This window comes from Nansenia antarctica (assembly GCF_963989245.1).
Source record: "Nansenia antarctica genome assembly, chromosome: 1".
Classification (NCBI taxonomy): Eukaryota; Metazoa; Chordata; class Actinopteri; order Argentiniformes; family Microstomatidae; genus Nansenia; species Nansenia antarctica.
In genome coordinates this window covers 83,542,237-83,561,731 of record NC_137674.1, presented here as the reverse complement: position 1 = coordinate 83,561,731, position 19,495 = coordinate 83,542,237, and the positions used below count along the sequence as shown (strand labels likewise).

General features: G+C 43.5%; 1 protein-coding gene across 1 annotated transcript in view; it reads right to left on the bottom strand.

Moving 5' to 3' along the window:
* frem2b (FRAS1 related extracellular matrix 2b) overlaps window positions 1-19,495 on the bottom strand; it is a gene marked incomplete at its 3' end in the record, with an annotated part of 115,509 nt that overhangs the window by 54,289 nt on the left and 41,725 nt on the right. Inside the window, exons 3-6 of the mRNA XM_080548981.1 lie at window positions 6,317-6,463; window positions 1,576-1,806; window positions 1,212-1,337; window positions 517-768 (exon numbers count right to left, since the gene is read on the bottom strand). Of these exons, the coding sequence (XP_080405107.1) occupies window positions 517-768; window positions 1,212-1,337; window positions 1,576-1,806; window positions 6,317-6,463 (756 nt within the window). The remainder of the gene's footprint in view (window positions 1-516; window positions 769-1,211; window positions 1,338-1,575; window positions 1,807-6,316; window positions 6,464-19,495) is intronic.

Genomic DNA, 19,495 nt, shown 5'->3' with positions numbered 1-19,495 from the left:
TCATAACTATGACGGAAAGAGGTTTCACTGACTGCACACATCTGACAGCCCTGACACATCCTAACTGTTCATAAAACCTGCCTCACCAATGCCTGTTGTTGTCACTGTCTGTGGTCAGTTGCTGTGGTGTGTTATCCCTGTGGTGGTCAGTTACTGTGGTGTGTTATCACTGCGGTGGTCAGTTACTGTGGTGGTCAGTTACTGTATCATGGACATTTCAGCATCTTTGAACCCCAGAAAAGCGCTATATAAAAACAATGAATTATTATTATTATTAATATTATTATTATTACGCTTGTAAGATACACACCAGGTAGACCCCTGAGGTCCACTGACACTGAACTCCTGACGGTCCCAGAAGCCAGGACCAAGAGACATGGAGAGACAGCTTTATCTTCTTTTGCTCTTTGTGAAGCGCATTGGGTCACATTTTGTGAGAAATGCGCTATACAAATAACATCTGATTTGATTACATTTTTTTACTGTGTTATCAAAGGTGCAGGGAGGTCGTCTTACCGTCGTCCATATCAGCCAGGATGGTGACTCTGGTGGAGGGGAACTCCTGGCCGAGGCAACCCCCCATGGGCATACTGAGGGTCACGTTGAAGCTCTCCTCCTCCTCGTACAGCGAGTCGTCGATGATCACCATGTGGCAGGCCTTCTCCGTCTCCCCGGGGTCGAAGCGCAGGATGCTGTTGTGCTCCTCCGGCCTGGAGATGTAGTCTGAGTAGGACAGCACCGTGGTGGGGATGGTGCCCGTGGCTGACACTGGGCGGACACAAGATAGTAGACGATCGTTAGATATCTGGCCTTGAAAAGGGCGTTAAAACTGTATGCAGTATGATCTCAAACACAAATGTGACACAGTTTGATCATTTGGCTGGCAACCAATCAAAATGGTGGGACTTTTCTTTTGAAACACATAACTACGTTTCAACGTTGTTGAGAATCACAACACAAACTCGCTAGTCAAGCTAAAATACTGCAACACAACGGATTGGGTGAGTAATCCCCACACTGCTACCTAGTTAACTATAACACTACTTGACATTGTTAGCAGGCTCACAAAACAAGCTGTGTTAGTTAACTAGCGATCATTCTGATCATTACATCGGATCCCGGCATGAGGACCAAAGCATTAGAACGTGTCACTGATGTCAACGATTCAATACAGGCCACTGAGGGGTCACTGAGGGGTCGTCCTTGCGTACCTTGCTGGGTGTAGCAGATGACCATGAGCTCCTGGCTGACATCACCACTCCTGCGTACCGGGATGAGAAGCTCCCCGATGTCCTCCTCGATGGAGTAGGAGGCGGAGGGGATGAACACTGTGGACTCTGCAGAGGAGGTGTGGCACACCCCATTACATTACATTACTATTCATTCATCTTTATTTTATTATTTTTCTATTTTTTTAGCAGATGCTTTTAATCCAAAGCGATTTACAATTACGAATTACAGGGACATTCCCCCTGGAGTAACTGAGGGCTAAGTGCCTTACTCAAGGGCACACTAGTGGTGGTGTTGTTTCAGGCGGGATTTGAACTCACAACCTTCCGATCACCAGTCACTCACCATCAGCAGGATCCAGGATCTCCACAGTAGCGATCTCTGGGAACTCCAGAGCCGCCATGACAGGCTCAGACAGAACGATCTGGAAGGTCTCAGACTCCTCATACTCCTCGTCCGGCAGGATCTGCACCTTCCAGGTGGCCGTGGTCTGACCCGGGTTGAACTGGACCTGCTTCTGGGACTTTCCCCGGAAATCTTTGTTCTTCTCAGCTGTACCATCTTTGGTGCCAATACCTTTAGGGGGACAAGGGGGGAGATCATTACTAAATGGTAAATGGACTGACTTATATAGCGCCTTATTCCAAAGCACTTTACAACGGACTCTCATTCACCCATTCACACTCCAATGGCGGCAAGCTACCATACAAGGCGCCGGCCTGCTCATTGGGAGCAATTTGGGGTTCAGTGTCTTGCCCAAGGACACCTACCTCGACACATGGCCAGCCGGGGGTTCGAACCCGCCGATCTACCGACCTTGCGATCATTAGGCACCGGCTCTACCTCCTGCGCCACAGCCGCCACTACTATACTAGTGTGAATAATGTTCAGGTATAGCTATGTTGATTATACTCTGATTGGAGTAGAAAACTACTGTGTATACTTGAGAGCTGTGGCTGCTTGCACGCTGCATTGAAAAGAAGGCCTATCATCAATTCTCTGTTTGTTATGTCCACATGTGTGTCCTTGTTGTGTTTCCGTCCCTTCTGTTTTTCCCTCTCTATCATTCTACATCCAGGTATCGTCAGTTGGCCAATCATTCCCGTCAATCGTCATTTCCATCAACATCCAATCAGAGGGCTGCTCATCTACCAATCGGAGGGCTGCTCATCTACCAATCGGAGGGCTGCTCATCTACCAATCGGAGGGCTGTCCGTCTGTTTAAATGTTCCTCATTTTCCCTCGTTGTCAGTCACCTGGTTTTGTGTTTGGTTGTGTTTTGTTTGTTGTCGACTCTTAGTTTTAGTTTCCTAGTCTTAGGTTACTTGTGTTATCGAGTACGTACAATTATGTCACTAGTTTTTTCTATTGTTAAACTTGGTTTGTCTATTCATTTACTTTATATGGAACATAGTTTATTTTTAGTTTGTTTTTGTCACACACTAGCCATAGTGAAACAGCTATGGGTATACAATGGGTATACAATGGCAAACATAATCCAGCAAGAGATTCCTGTGAAATGAAGCTATTGTTCATCTGCAAGCAGATGGCCTCGACATGCACCAGAAGGATATGATAATCAGGTCATGTCTTGACAGCAGAACCTATTCCCTCTCATGTCAACCTGGGCCCTGGAGCCATGGTCAGTCACCTGTGGCAGGCCTGGTTCTGTTCATTTGGTTCAGGCTTGGTTCAGGCGTTTGATCAGGCCAAGTGTCATTGCCAGCCTGTTACCTTGGCAGGACTCCTGCTGTTCGGGGTACTGAACCAGATGCATCATGGGTCAGAGACTCACAGCACTGCACACAGCAGGAGAGCCACAGCAAATAAGAACATTGTCACAGCCTATACCCCCTGGCAAAAACATCTCCCCACAAAAACATAAATAAACAGACAAATAATAACTAAATTAAGATAAGTACAGTAAGAACAGGGGCTTCTTCCAAATACTGCTCTCCAAATAAATAAAAATAATTGGGTTTTGGGATAAAATTACCATGTAATTATTTGAAGAAAAGTAAGCTTTGATATGCAAGTACAGAGGGCATGGGCCCTGCACATGTGTTCAGAGATTAAATGGAGGAGCTCAATGGAGCTTGGATAATTACGTGTCTTCAAAGAGCAGTTAGTTCCCAAACTCTGCCTCACTCACAATGGGGGCATCACATCCTCCTGTTCAAAGCGGTACTCTGAGATATAACTGTTATATCTTACTAAGGCCAGCTCTGCCTTAGTAATAGGGTTGGGTACCGTTTGGTTTTATTCGATACCGGTGCCAAATCGATACTTTAAAAACGGTACCGGTACCGAAACGGTACTTAAATCGGTACTTTTGATAAAAATAAATACATATATACAGTAAGTGTTTCCTCCAGGATTTTTCACATCAGTTGCGGGGTGGTCACTGACGCGATTTTCCGAGTGCACGCCATTAATGCTGAGCAGCGATGTTTTATATAAGGTGATCAAATACCAACATATCCTGATGCTACAGCTGCAGCAGAACATGGGGAACTACAGCACTGAACATAGGTTACCGTATATAATAGCCTACATGTGACTGACAGATACGCCCAAGACACACACACACACACACACACACACACAGTGAAAGATAATCAGCTCATTGAATATGAAGTATACAAGAGTACACACAGAACCGGGAACGCGCATACAGCACTGAACAACGTCCGTAGAATATAAACTTGTGACTGACAGTCACATACATACACACACACACACACACACAAAGATTATCAGCTTATCAATATGAAGTAGGCCTTCATGAGAGTACACGCACAAAACGGGCTAACGTTACTCATTAACTGTAAAATCACAGTGTGACAGTCAGATGGAGCATTCGGTAAACAATCAACAGCAAGGTAATGCATCAGCTGAGTTAAAGAAAACCAACTTTTACCTTTGATGACAGAGACATGAGCCCTGTTTTCCCGTACCTCCACCGTTCTGTTCATGATGATTTTAGATTATTTTTGCCCCGCGCATATTGGCCTGTACTACAGTATAGTTAGACCACGCGACCACAGCTTCCTTGTGTCTCTTATTGTCAAAATGTTCCCTGAATTTTAGCTGCATGTTTTTCCGGCATGTAAATCCGTTGTCAATAAAAATTCGACTCCAATTCGTTTCCCCTGCCAATGTCGTTGTTAAAGTGATGGAGAAACGCAAAGGAGAGGGATTTCCTGAAATCCAAATTTCCCGCTAAATTCAGACCAATCACAAAACTGTTTTGCAAGCGCGTCGCCTCGCACTTGTCGCCTCGCACTCATGGCGCATATAGGCTATGTAACTCCTAATCAAGGAACATTGTGTCATGGAGCTGATCTGATCAGTGTTTACCAAGGCAGAGCTGGCCTATCCTCTCGTCTGAGAGCCCTGACCTGACATCAGTCTCTGTCTCATCTCAGCACCATGGCAGATGGCTGGTGAGAACTGTCAGGCTGTTCAGGGATCTGTGTTCCCTGTTCATCACACACATTTACTTTTTTTCCTTTTCCATTCTTATCATCACAGAAGAGGGAAGAGAACCAGCTGGAGAACATTCAAAGACAATATTTTAGCAACATTTTAGGGGAGTCTTTTGTCTTCTAAGTGAAACTGCTTTTTCAGATTATGGATTATACTATTCTTATATGTTATGCAAATCAATAAAATGCCCCTCAATTGTCCTTGGGAGGTTGTTCCTTCCTTGTGGACTTTCACTTGAATAGTGACTGAGAATGATCGTTTTGACTAGCAGCTGATCCTTGACACGAAGTTAAGGTCAATATCATCTGCCTCTGATAGAGCTTAACCACGACCACAGAGCCAGTAACTGCTGTCCCGTAGCTCTATCCCATTTAGTGACTAAGAGCATAAATATGAGCCTGAGGAGGTAGAGGGGTAGTGGTGGTCTAGTGGATAGTGAGTTGGACTTGTGATCGGAAGGTTGTGAGTTCAAATCCCGCCTGAAACCACACCACTACTAGTGTGCCCTTGAGTAAGGCACTTAGCCCTCAGTTACTCCAGGGGGAATGTCCCTGTAATTCGTAATTGTAAGTCGCTTTGGATAAAGGCGTCTGCTAAATGGCAACATTATTATTATTTAATTAATTAGGAGGTGGGTGAGAGTTCATGACCTGCTCATGACCCCAGAGAACCTGCATGACCCCAATTATGTCCGTCCCACCCCTGGTCTCTCTAAGGAGCTACTGTAGCATAGGGTGTATTCACCCAGTGGCATCAATGATAACTCAGTTCTCGCTTGGACATGCTGGCTTTGGGCGCGTGCACAGAGTAATAAGCAGCCCAGAACAGCCGATTGTCGAAAAGAAGATACTATGACTGGAAAATGACAGCGCAGCGCTCTGCTTATGGAGCTTTATGAAATAAAGCTATTTATTTAAAAAAAATAAAAATAAATGAACATTCATTACAGTAGTATTTTAGAATCAGATCATCAGGATGGCAGAGTGGTATTAGCTGCTGCCGGTAGATCATAGTGTTCTTTTAAGACGGGGGTTCGAATCATCAATTATCAGAACAAGCCTGGATTTTCCTTCATCAGCATTCATGTACCCCCCTCCAAATAAGGACATTGTTTATTTTGGCTTGATGATTAAAAAGTTTATGATAAGGAAGACTTTGAACAACCTTTATGTCATCATGACCAAAGAATATTACTAAATCTAAAACCATGTTCTCAAGACTTCAGAGATAATTTGGATGGCTGCACAGCTGCAGTATTGCAGTGTAAAAGAGCAGTGTTGAAATATGAAACTACAGACATACAACTACATTCTGGTTTTATAGCATGGTTATTGTAGTTTAATGCCACCAATACACCCCATCCAGAACTCTGAGGTCCTCTAACACGGGCCTCCTCATCCAACCCAGCGCCAAACTCCGGACCTTCGGGTACAGAGCCTTCAGTGTGGCAGCCCCCCCCACCCTCTGGAACTCTCTACCCAAGGATATCCGCGACTCTCCAACCCTGGACATATTCAAAGCTGCACTTAAAGCCCATCTGTTCACCATTGCATTCAACCTGTAGTGGCTGTTTTTAATTGGAAGGACGCCCACTCACTGACAAAGGACGTCTCCCCGAGGTAGCCTCTGCGTTTCAGCACCACCTCCAGGAACTTGGCCTCCTCATCCACCACGTAGTACTGCTTCTCCAGAGAGATCCAGGACCAGTTCAGACGGAACTGCTGGTTCTTCAGCTTGTTGCCCCCTGCACATAAACACATTTGAGAGTGTTAGCAAAAAAGGAAAACTCCCCCAAAAATCACTCAAATCAACAAAGACATCTGGAGAAGGATAGAAAACATGTAAATAACACTATCATATTCAAATAACAAAAATATCAAATACAAATAGGATTTTCAGGACTCTTATTTGATATTATATATAGCCTATATTAATATAAAATAATTTAGTCTAATAATTTAGACTTCATTCTCAAGAAGTCACACCATCACCGTTTGCCAATTCCTTTGCGATTGTAATGTATCTCAGACCTTGTGTCCTTGGGCTTTTTGAAAGGCTCTATATAAATTAAAGTTTTATTATTATTATTATTATTATTATTATTATTATTATTATTATTATTATTATTATTAGTAGTAGTAGTAGTAGTAGTAGTACGTAGTAGTAGTAGTAGTAGTAGTAGTAGTAGTAGTAGTAGTAGTAGTAGTAGTAGTAGTAGTAGTAGTAGTAGTAGTAGTAGTAGTAGTAGTAGTAGTAGTAGTAGTAGTAGTATTTTGTTGGGAATTATATTTAGGGAGAGGGAGTGTGAGATATTCTTAGAGTTTTGGGTTAGGCCTATTAAAACGTACGGTTAAAACTTACAGTCATACTGTATGTTGATTTGAAACTGTCGGTTATTTTGTTGATACTCTATTCTCATTGTCTGTTTACCCTCAATGTCTAATGTTCACATCCATTTTTAATGAGACACAGAGAGCTGAATCATCAGCTTCAGCTATTCGGTTGTTAAGTCGTGACGTGTTTCCGGGTCCAAAGTTGGCTGAGGCGCTCTCTTCGAAATGCCTCAGTAATACTAATAATTCATTATATTTATATAGCGCTTTTCCGAGGCTCAAAGACGCTGACAAATATGGGAAAATGGGAAAGTGCTGTGTCCCTTGTTGTATGAATAGATCAGAGTCTAAAAAACGATTGAACTGTCATTCTACCGCTGTAGTACACTGGTACGATGGTGCGGGGAATTTCTGGTTTGGACCCGGAAATTGCTAAACGTCACGTTTGATGTCAGACTTAACAACCGAATCGGCCTTGGAGTATAAACTCCTCGCAAGCCGATTTATGGTAACCTGAGGTCATGGTGAAATAGCATTGTTCATGGGTATGTCTAATGGAATCTAGGATCCGATAAGATCATATTATGATCGATTGTCTGTCACACAGGGATGAGCAAAGCATTGTCTTTCTTTTGGAGTCAGAAGATATAACGTAATGTTAACTTGTGTTAGTTGGTCATGTGATTACTTGTGTTGAGTTTGTTCGATCATGTCCATGACTTGGGGCGGCTGTGGCGCAGGAGGTCGAGCCGCCATCTAATGATCGCAAGGTTGGCAGATCGGCGGTTTGAGCCCTGGCTGGCCGCATGTCGAAGTGTCCTTGGGCAAGACACTGAATCCCAAATTGCTCCCAATGAGCGGGCCGGCGCCTTGCATGGTCGCTTGCCGCCATTGATGTGTGAATGTGTGTGAGAATGGGTGAATGAGAGGCTGTTGTAATGCACTTTGGAATAAGGCGCTATATAAGTGCAGTACATTTACCATTATAACTGTATGAAATAATCAGTGCGAAATGTATGTCTTATGTCTTATGTTTGACCCGTCATCTATTCTTCAGTGTTTTATTTTCATATTCTATAAAGTCCTGAAGCAACAGAAGGTATAATGTATGAGGCCTAATTAACGTTTTTAACTGAGATAAAAAGGTTAGTCTGTTTCCTGTCTGAGCTGGTGTATTTTATCCATCTCTCTTTTGAAGCTGTATTCAAAGCCGTGGCTCTGTTCCTGAGGAGGGCATCACTGGGCACTTCTGTCTGACCACATAGAGAGAAGCCAAACAGCACAATCAAAAACATTCACACACACACACACACACACACACACACACACACACACACACACACACACACAGTCATTTGGAGGGCAGGAGTGGGGAAGTCTGTCACAAACCATTAGAAAGGGTGAGGGGGATGGCTCAAGGTTACAGCACCATCCATACACACACACACACACACACACACACACGCACAATCCAACACATAAGAGCATAGCACATAGCTACTACAGACAGTGTTGCCAGATGGGGATTATTTTCCAAACTAATCACAGTCTAAAATCCGCCCAGTGTGATCATAAGTAGCCCAATTGGGCAGGAATACGCCCAATCTGGCAACACTGACTACAGACAGAGCAGGGTCTGCAGCAGCAGGGTCAGAACAGCCTGAACAGAACAGACTGAATGCAGAGTGCTGCTGGATGCAAGGAGGGAATGGAAGAGCGAGGGAGTGGAGGAGGGAGGGAGTGGAGGAGGGAGTGGAGGAGGGAGTGGAGGAGGGAGTGGAGGAGGGAGTGGAGGAGGGAGGGAGTGGAGGAGGGAGTGGAGGAGGGAGGGAGTGGAGGAGGGAGGGAGTGGAGGAGGGAGTGGAGGAGGGAGTGGAGGAGGGAGGGAGTGGAGGCGGGAGTGGAGGAGGTAGGCTGGATCCAAGTGACTGACCTCCCTAACAGCTGGCACGTGAGCTTGGCTGAAGGAAAGAGAGAGAGACAACTAGGAGGGTCTGAGGCACATTGTTCAGGCGGGGGGGGGGGGGGGTATGTTTGCATTTGGCATCACTACAGAGGCCTAGTGGCCCATCCCTCTCCTCCCCTCCCTCTCCTCCCCTCCAGAAATGTCATGGTCAGTAACTCTGCTGTCACGTCCAGCCCAACGCTCTGCTATGCCCATTTCCCTTTCATGAAGCGAGTGAGACCTACACATTCACCAGGGGTGTGTCTGAGTGTTTTATTGTGTGTGAGGGTGTTTGTCTGTGTGTGTGTGTGTGTGTGTGTGTGTGTGAGAGAGAGAGAGAGAGAGAGAGACAGAGAGAGAGAGAGAGAGACAGAGAGAGAGAGAGACACAGAGACAGACAGAGAGAGAGAGACAGACAGAGAGAGAGAGAGACAGAGACAGACAGAGAGAGAGAGAGACAGAGAGAGAGAGAGAGAGAGAGAGAGAGAGAGAGAGAGAGAGAGAGAGAGAGAGAGAGAGAGAGAGAGAGAGAGAGAGAGAGAGGGGGCATGTCTCAGTGTGTAAAATCATCTGATTTGGTGAGGCTGCATTCTCATTTTATGCACCCAAATTGTGGAATTTACTGCCAGTTTACATTAGGGATGCAACCTCAGCAAATATGTAAATTAAGATTATAAAAACCCATCCTTTTAATATTGCATTTAAGATTATATAATGATTAAAGCACTTTGAGCTGCAACGTTTTCAGGAAAAGCGCTATACAAATTATTATCTAAGAGTGAGTGTGAGTGTGAGTGTGAGTGTGTGTGTGTGTGTGTGTGTGTGTGTGTGTGTGTGTGTGTGTGTGTGTGTGTGTGTGTGTAGTGTGTGTAGTGTGTGGAAATGTGCCCTCCTCTGAACTCTGTTCAGCACTGCTTCGTGTGGTTTGATGAACTAAAAAACCGCCAGCAGACATATTTTGTTACCTTAAATACAATGGGAATAAATGCATGTGACACCTGTGAATTAACAATGCTCAGCCGTAACCGTGGCAACAGAACACAGACAGACTAGAACACTCGAGGGGAGGATAGATAGTTTATACACTTATTTTCTCAAGCGAAACTCACAAATTAGATTCAGACATTCAGGTGATTCTGTTAGGGGCACCAGTCCAACAGAGCATATTATCATTACTTTATCATGAACTACTGTAATTTAGATAATACAAATGCTCTTCCAGTGTTTTTCCCTAAACAAGGGCAATAAACCGAAGATGATGAGGAACAACACTAAACACTAAACAAGGGATGATATTGTTCTGGCTGGCTCTTCAAAGTCTGTCTATGTTTTCTCCACTTTAATGTTGCTATGGCAACAAGGTTTGGATGAAAGAGAATATGGGATGGAGATGTTGCCGTTCCTATAACTCACAGATAATAACTTTAGAATAATAATAACTTTTATTTGTGTAGCACTTTTCCTGCAAACGTTAGATCTCTAACCACAGCTCTGATAGATTCACTGATGTTAACACCAGAACAGCTGTGTCTATTGTACCTACTATAAGAGCCGCCTCGGGGGTCAAATGACCATAGTCTTTACAATGGGATGCTGCTATTTACACACAACGACCACTAGTTGGCCGGCTTGTAAATTAGCCTGACTCCTACACAGAAAAACTGCAAAATAGCTTTATACTAGCTTGTGATTTTGAAAATGTAAGGATACTGGGTGGTAGAACACACATATCTAGGAAAAGTGATGAAAATGAAATTCGATGTATACCTTTGCACTCGATAACATTTCAGGACCCTCCTTTCATGACTTTTCCTAGATATGAGACCTCCCTACTACTACACTCTGGAGATAAAAGAGAGTAGCCCAGGCTCACGTCACAGGTAAACACCGTGTGTGATCTCTGAGACATGAAAGCATACTGCCTCTAACCCCCCCACACACACATCGAAGGCATAATCTCCTCTGGGAAAACACCAAGCTTGTTTTCCATCCATAACTCTTTGAGGAGAGAGCTTATTTGGTATGCTAGCTGTATTAGAGACAAGCTGTAGAAAGCCTGGCCTAGTCTATGTTTAGTTTATAGCTGTTGATGTTAACTTGATACACGAAACACATCTCGGATGAGAGAACGTAAATTATGGATTGCATACTATCTCCTCTCTAATCAAATATACACAGGGACATTCCATGACCATGTATAGACGTACTAAACCACCCTTCTGTGCCCCCATACCTTTAGTGTGACTGGTAGATGGTGGCATATCACTATGTACATTATACTGAAAAGATAAACATTTACATCAAAGGGGCCACTGTACATTTAAGTTTTAGATTAAGTATTTCAAAGAACACCTGCTTGTGAGAATAGTACATAACACAAGTTATCCTGGTAAGATTTGGAGCAGTCAAAGCGGCTGTGGCGTTGGGAAAGACACTGAACCCCAAATTGCTTCCAATGAGCGGGCTGGCGCCTTGCATGATAGCTTGCTGCCATTGGTGTGTGAATGTGTGTGTGAATGGGTGAATGAGAGGCCGTTGTAAAGCCCTTTGGAATAAGGCGCTATATAATATAATATGCAGTGTAGTCCATTTACCATTCAAAGCAGCTACTGCACCGTGTAACGCCTTCAGAGCAACGATGATGACATACGTCAATTCAGAATGTGTAATTATCAGTGAATATCATTCATATTGCAAGAGTCATCACCACCAGGCACAGGAAGCCTAAGAAACAGCAACACTAATGTGCAGTCTAGGGAGGTGTGGAAAGGCTAGTTTCCAGAGGACCACTTCACTCCACAACCTGTTTTTTCTAATTAAGATAAGCAGGGTTGGAGGGTCGGAGTAAGTCCACTTCAAAGAGGCACCAAGGAAAACATCAGAGTTAATCTTTAACTGCCGCCGAGGCTGCTGAGGCAGCGGGTTTCATACTACTGGTATTCTACATCCTGCCATGTCTACCAGCGGTAGAATGACAGTTTAATCGTTTTTTAGACTCGGATCTATTCATACAATAAGGGACACAGCACTTTCCCGTTTTCTCCATATTGTCAGGGTATTTGAGCCTCGGAAAAGCGCTAAATAAATATAATAAATTATTATTATTACTGAGGCATTTCGAAGAGAGCGCCTCAGCCAACGTTGGACCCGGAAACACGTCGCGACTTAACAACCGATATTTGGACAGACAACAAGGAGAGGAGAGACACAGACAACAAGGAGAGGAGAGAGACAGACAACAAGGAGAGGAGAGACACAGACAACAAGGAGAGGAGAGAGACAGACAACAAGGAGAGGAGAGACACAGACAACAAGGAGAGGAGAGACACAGACAACAAGGAGAGGAGAGAGACAGACAACAAGGAGAGGAGAGACACAGACAACAAGGAGAGGAGAGAGACAGACAACAAGGAGAAGAGAGAGACAGACAACAAGGAGAGGAGAGACACAGACAACAAGGAGAGGAGAGAGACAGACAACAAGGAGAGGAGAGACACAGACAACAAGGAGAGGAGAGAGACAGACAACAAGGAGAGGAGAGAGACAGACAACAAGGAGAGGAGAGAGACAGACAACAAGGAGAGGAGAGAGACAGACAACAAGGAGAGGAGAGACACAGACAACAAGGAGAAGAGAGAGACAGACAACAAGGAGAGGAGAGAGACAAACAACAAGGAGAGGAGAGACACAGACAACAAGGAGAGGAGAGACACAGACAACAAGGAGAGGAGAGAGACAGACAACAAGGAGAGGAGAGACACAGACAACAAGGAGAGGAGAGACACAGACAACAAGGAGAGGAGAGAGACAGACAACAAGTAGAGGAGAGACACAGACAACAAGGAGAGGAGAGACACAGACAACAAGGAGAGGTGAGACACAGACAACAAGGAGAGGAGAGAGACAACAAGGAGAGGAGAGAGACAGACAACAAGGAGAGGAGAGACACAGACAACAAGGAGAGGAGAGACACAGACAACAAGGAGAGGAGAGAGACAGACAACAAGGAGAGGAGAGACACAGACAACAAGGAGAGGAGAGACACAGACAACAAGGAGAGGAGAGAGACAGACAACAAGGAGAGGAGAGAGACAGACAAGGTAAGCCTGTAATCTGCGCTGCTACAGCTCACGTGTAAGCCAAAAGTATTTGCAGTGCCATAGACTTGCATTCGGCAGGCGTCCCGACTCCTCCCCTATGTATTTTCACAGTGAATTTTACACACACACAGATAAAATGTTTATTGTATTGGATGATTTTTAATGAATGCTGATAGGCGCCGACAGAATATCAGCCGCATTTTGTGAATAAACAATGTTTATTTTTTAAAAACTTTTACAAGTCGCAACTAGGAAGTGAAGGTGGGGGCGGCGCCCTAGCGCCCTCTATTGGCCAGCCGCCACTGGTAAATGGACTGTACTTATATAGCGCCTTTATCCAAAGCGCTTTACAACGGCCTCTCATTCACCCATTCACACATTCACACGCCAATGGCGGCAAGCTACCATGCAAGGCGCTGGCCCGCTCACTGGGAGCAATTTGGGACACTTCGACATGTGGCCAGCCGGGGCACGAACCGCCGATCTGCCAACCTTGCGATCATTAGACGGCAGAATTACTTACAAATAAAGAACATTTATGTAATGCACATCAGTGTTCTCCCTCTCCTGCTGTAATGCCATTGACGGTAAATGACGTCTTGCAAACACAAAGGAAACTGCTTGTAGCGACTAGATGGAACCAGAAGTAAAAAAGTCGCTGAGAGACGCGAGGAGGAGGTGTCTTAAGGATATTTGTATGACGCGCCAAAACAATTAGCTGAGATGAAGAGTACGTTTTAGAGCATTTACTGAATAGGACAATCAAACTTGGTGACGTACAAATATAATCCATAAGCGATCAAAACCGGAAAAATAACAATCAAAGCGTATAGAATATGCGGTCAACAAAAATACAGCGACCCTGGCTAACCCTCTCTCTCCACTCCCGCCATGCAGGTGAACAGGTGAACAGGTGCTTATATTAACCTCAGAATATCCCCGCCCATAACCATGACGTAAATGGTAAATGGACTTCACTTGAATGAATGAATGAATGAATGAATGAATGGTCTTTATTGTCATTAATACAGTACAGGTACCATACAACGAAATTTAGGAGGGGGGGGGGGGTTCCCCTGGTGCTTGGAAAAAAGACAAAAAAACAAGAGGTCCAAGGGTAAAATAAAAAAGGGAAAAGAGCTGGTTTACATAAATAAAGGCTATGTACACTATCTACTATACTATACTACTATACTATACAATAAAACACTGTGCTGCACTCTATGCTATGCTATAAATATCCTAACTTTTTCCGGTATCTGAACCTTATGTACACAAGGGTTGTCATATTGCACATAGTATTTTTGCACATTCATTTTAAGTGTCGCAGTTAGCAGGTTTGAAATGTTCACTGTTGTATTTCAATATTGCACTTATGTTTACAATCTAGTAGCTGCCATCAAATTGTCTAGATTGTCCAGGGCCTAGAACCTAGGTCTTTGCTGTGTTCAGGGCCTGAATGGCCCTAGGGTAGAAGCTGAGCTTCAGTCTATTTGTCCGTGCGAACATGGTCCTGAACCGCCTGCCTGAGCGCAGCCGAACAAAGTGTTCGTTCCCAGGGTGGTATGGGTCCCTGGAGATCTTATATAGCCTTTATCCAAAGCGCTTTACAATGGCCTCTCATTCTCCCTACCATGCAAGGAGCCGGCCCGCTCACTGGGAGCAATTTGGGGTTCAGGGTCTTGCCCAAAGACACTTCGACATGTGGCCAGCCGGGGCTCGAACCGCCGATCTGCCAACCTTGCGATTATTAGACGGCGGCTCTACCTCCTGAGACACAGCCGCCCACGCAGTGACTTCTGGAAGGTCTCAATAAAATACTGTGATCCTCAAAACATTAAACAAACAATAAAAAGTAAAACTCACAATAAAACCCATTCGCTTTCTTATACTAAACACACACTCAATCACATTCATGGCTCCTACCACTGCCTCTTCCTCCCCCTTTTCTTTTCTCTTTGATTCCAAACCTTGTACTTCAAGGTTGTTGTGGAAACCGTGTCGAGGCTCTCTTCCTGGGACACAAAGGCAGGAGCCCCACGCTAGTGGGGAGAGGCGGTGTGGAATTCCCAGGGCTTTTATTTTTTTCAGACGTGGCTCCTGTCTTAATTTGTTGCCCTGGGGAGAGAGACTGGCAAGAGGGACAGTATACAGTATGATTGTGGATAAAGGTCATTCTTGTCCTGGGAGTCCGCTACGCTACACGCTCCTGTGCTCTCACTCATAGGCGTTGATGAAGCCACTTATTTTTTTTTTTTTATTGACAGAGACAGTAGAGATTTTGACAGGAAGGATGGGTGAGAGACAGAAAAGGGATGACACATGCAGGACATGTCCGCCAGCTGGAATCGAACCGGGAACCCTGCGGTTACATCGTCGACGCTTAACCCGCTACGCCACCTAAGCACCCCGATGACACCATTTCTTACGCATTGGCTGAAATCATATACGCACATACACACAGGCTAATGCTAGGCTAACGGAATATTTAGTGTTCAAAGTAAAGACTCTGCTCTCCACAGTCCTTCCAGCATTTAGCTAATTGAGATATATCGTTAAAATATAAATATTATGAAAATAATAACATGCTTAATCGATTAACACCTAAGCATGGTTTGGAAAGCAGTCAAAATACTTTTCCCAAACATTCAGAATACTGTTGTATATATCTACTCTAGAGGTGCTTTTGGTAGAGGTCAATATTTCAATGTGACTGGGAAATTATTGTAGGCTACCATATCGTGAGCTTAGAATTATAAGGTTCTATCTCCGTTTAGGGTAGTTCAGAGATATTGAGCGTCAAAGTTTTTACATTCCATTATGTTTTGTGAGATGGAACCTTTGTATTTTATGAATTACTAACTAAAAAATGTCAACTTTTTAAAAATAACACCACACAGGCATTAATAAACACCTAATGGATCAGATTATGTACAAAACTCAATTTTGACAAAAATGTAAATATAATTCTAACGTCACGATATGTAGATATCAAAAACCCCAGGGATTTTAAGCGTAATCCTATTAGTCTTGCCTGGGAATATTAGCTCCAGCGGACTCCTACAGAACACCTTTAGGATTAGAGAGTCGCTCAGTCAGGACGCCTGGCGCTGTAGAAGATCCACGCTGTCATGAGTGGCCTGTTCAGACCTCAAACAAGGCCCACAAGGCTGTCCTGCCAAGACCCCCAAGCTCAGCCCTTATCCCTGGCATTAGGCTGTCCAGACTTGGATGGGCATAAGCTATCCAACAATGTTTTCTCTCTTGACACTTTGTTTTCCTCTCACTGTGAGTGCCAAATAACAGCATCCGCACACTCAAACACTCTGCAAAAAAACGTACTTTATTGCCAGCTTTCGGCATGCCTGAAGAAGGTCTATGACCGAAAGCTCGCAATAAACTACGTTTTTTGCACAGTGTTTGAGTGTGCGGATGCTGTTATTTTGCACTCTATTGATACTCAGTAGTCAGTATTCAGTATTCAGTTCCAGCGCCTCAGCAAAGTCTGATAACGGATGAGCGGTAGTATTTTCAGTATTTTCCTCTCACTGTACAAGGGCTTGATTAATATACTGTGCGTTGCAGGTTGAGGAGAGTTTGTCGATGACAAACAAACAAACATCAGTAAAGAAAGCTCTTGGGGGCTGAGTGAATAAATCAATTAGCTGGCCTTGGATTTGGGAGCCCGACCTGATAGAAGTATACATGTCACATGCCTTGAGCACTCAACTTCTTTTTGATTGCCGAGCCGAGGTAAGGTCAGATACAACCTTTCTTGATTGCCCTTGAATGCAGCTCTGTCTCTCAGAGATGCTGCTATGCCCCCCCTGGGTGTCTTCATTAACAGTCTGTTGCACGCTGTAGAGAGTGAACGCCCCGAATCCTCCATGGCATCGGAAACAACAACAAAGCTTTCAGTTTAGCAGCAGCTGCAGGACTTTCACCACCACCACTCACAAATTAAAGGTCATTGCAGATTAAATATTGAGTCTCTGCCGCTCATTACTAGTCAATTATGCATGACTGCTCGCTCCGACTACCGACCGCAGTTTCTGAAGGAACATTTATAAATTCTCAGTGACCCTCTGAACAAACAATGTGCTAAAGAAAAGCCTCGGCTGGCTGACACAGGCTGGCCAGACGACGGGTGTTTGATTTAGTGCAGCGAGTTTCAACTGCATTACACAGTTGTTACTTTTGTCAACGTGGCAGCAAATCCTTAGGAAAACACAAGTGTCCCTTTTAGAGAAGAGGAACACTCTAAAGAGCTGCATTTGTAATTCCTCAAGAATTCAAGGAGGAAGAGGACTGGAGAAAAGTTTGAGTCTATGTGTGGTTGAGGTTAAAACAACATGTTACTCTATTTACAGAATGTATCTCCCTATTGTATAGGAGGGGGAGATCTGTCTGCTTATCTGTCTGTGTGCACACTTGTCTGTCTGACTGTCTGTCGATTTAACAATAAAAACAACACAATACTTTTTTTAAAGAAAAAAAGAATTCAAGAACAATGGAACCTTCGGGGAAAAGCAAAGATGGAGGGGTATGTTTGTATGTTTCATGACCAAACAACTGTACATGCAAACAACTGTACATGCTATCAAATCCTTCTTCTCTATATTATATTAATATTATGTCGCCCGGTTGGCTACCGGTTCACGGTATCGGTAGTGTGTATCTGTGTTTATATGCCACCCCAGGCCGACACGCATGTCACACTCGAAGATCTGTATGGGACTATTGGGAGGATGTAAATAAAAATAAATACATTTGGAACTAAAACGAAATATGTTTCTGAATCTGGTTACGATAAGTAACTAAACAGAAAAAAGAAGAAAAAAAAGTACAGTTCTGGTCAAAAAGTATATGATCTGATCCAACTTACAATAATGACTCTGGAACTGATACAATAATGTTGCTTTTACAATAAAAGCTAATTATATCATACATAAAACGAATACTTCAAATGTTTATGCAAATAAGTTGTCTAGTTTTTCCCCCCAAAGCATTAGAACGTGACACAAATCATTCTCTTATGGACTTGGTGTCATATTAAAGTGGACACTGTGGTCTTTAAAACTAAATGAACTTGTATTGGTCCATTTTCTTCTGTTTTATAGCTATATACATGTTTGAATAGTTTTATAAAATGTGCATTTAACTTGGAATTCTCAGTAATCTACAGCAGCATTCTAGAATTCTATTGGGGGCTCTAGAGGGTTAATTGATGATTGTATTTGTTGGCAGCAGCAGCAGAATGTATTCTGAAGTGTACAGAAATATCTTGTTTGCTCGAGTGCCAGCAAATGCCTCCAAATTAATTGGATGGTGTGTTACATCATACAGTAAGACAATGACCCAAAACATACTGCCAAAGCAGCTAGACATAGTTTTTCAGGGCCACAAAGTGGAAAGGTCTCGACTGGCCAAGTCAATCTCCAGATTTAGATCCAATTGAACATGCATTTCATTTCCTGATGATGAGATTTAAGGCAAATAAGCAACAACTGAAGATGGCTGCAGTACAGGCCTGGCAGAGCATCACCAGAGAAGATACTACCCAGCATCTGGTGGGGTGTATATATATTTTTGACCCAGCATTTTTTGGTCACATTTTCAGTAGACCCATAATAAATTCATGAAAGAACCAAACTTCATGATTATGAATGTTTTTTGTGAAAAATAAGTATGTGCTCCAATCACTCTATCACAAAAGAATAAGAGTTGTAGAAAGTATTGGAAACTCAAGACTTCCATGACATACATATTCTTTACAAGTGTACATTATGTAAACTTTTGACAACTGTATACAGATTGCTTCGGCAACAAGTCCCTTTCCTCTCTTTTTTCCCTCTTTCTATTCACTTGCTAATCTATAACTCCTCACACCCAGCCGATAGTCCTGGAACATGCAGATAAGCACTGCATGGACTGGTTAATTTCAGACAGCAAGGAATTCCTCATCACACATACCTTTATGGGGGAGGGTGTTAACCAGAGCACTGGACATTTCTGGACTGATATTCTTCTAACTTTGAACTCTGTCTACTTCCCTTTCTTTTTTCTTTTTTTTCTTTGTTTATCTTGTTTATTTGTCGTTACATTCATTACATTTAGCTCAACAATAGTTATAATACACTTTCTCTACTGTGAATATAAAAAAAAGTAATTATTCCATCTTCTAGCATTGTAACTGCCAATGACCCCTGGTCCGAGCATAGTTTTTACTGTTTCTTATGATGACTGGTGGATAGATGATTCACTTACTTAGACAAATGTATTTGTTGTAAGTAGCTTTGGATAAAGGCGACTGCTAGATCTCAAATGGAAATGTAACGAGGGAAATGGATCCTACTTCCCTGTCTAACCCCTTGTAAAGGCATATCACATGGACAGTC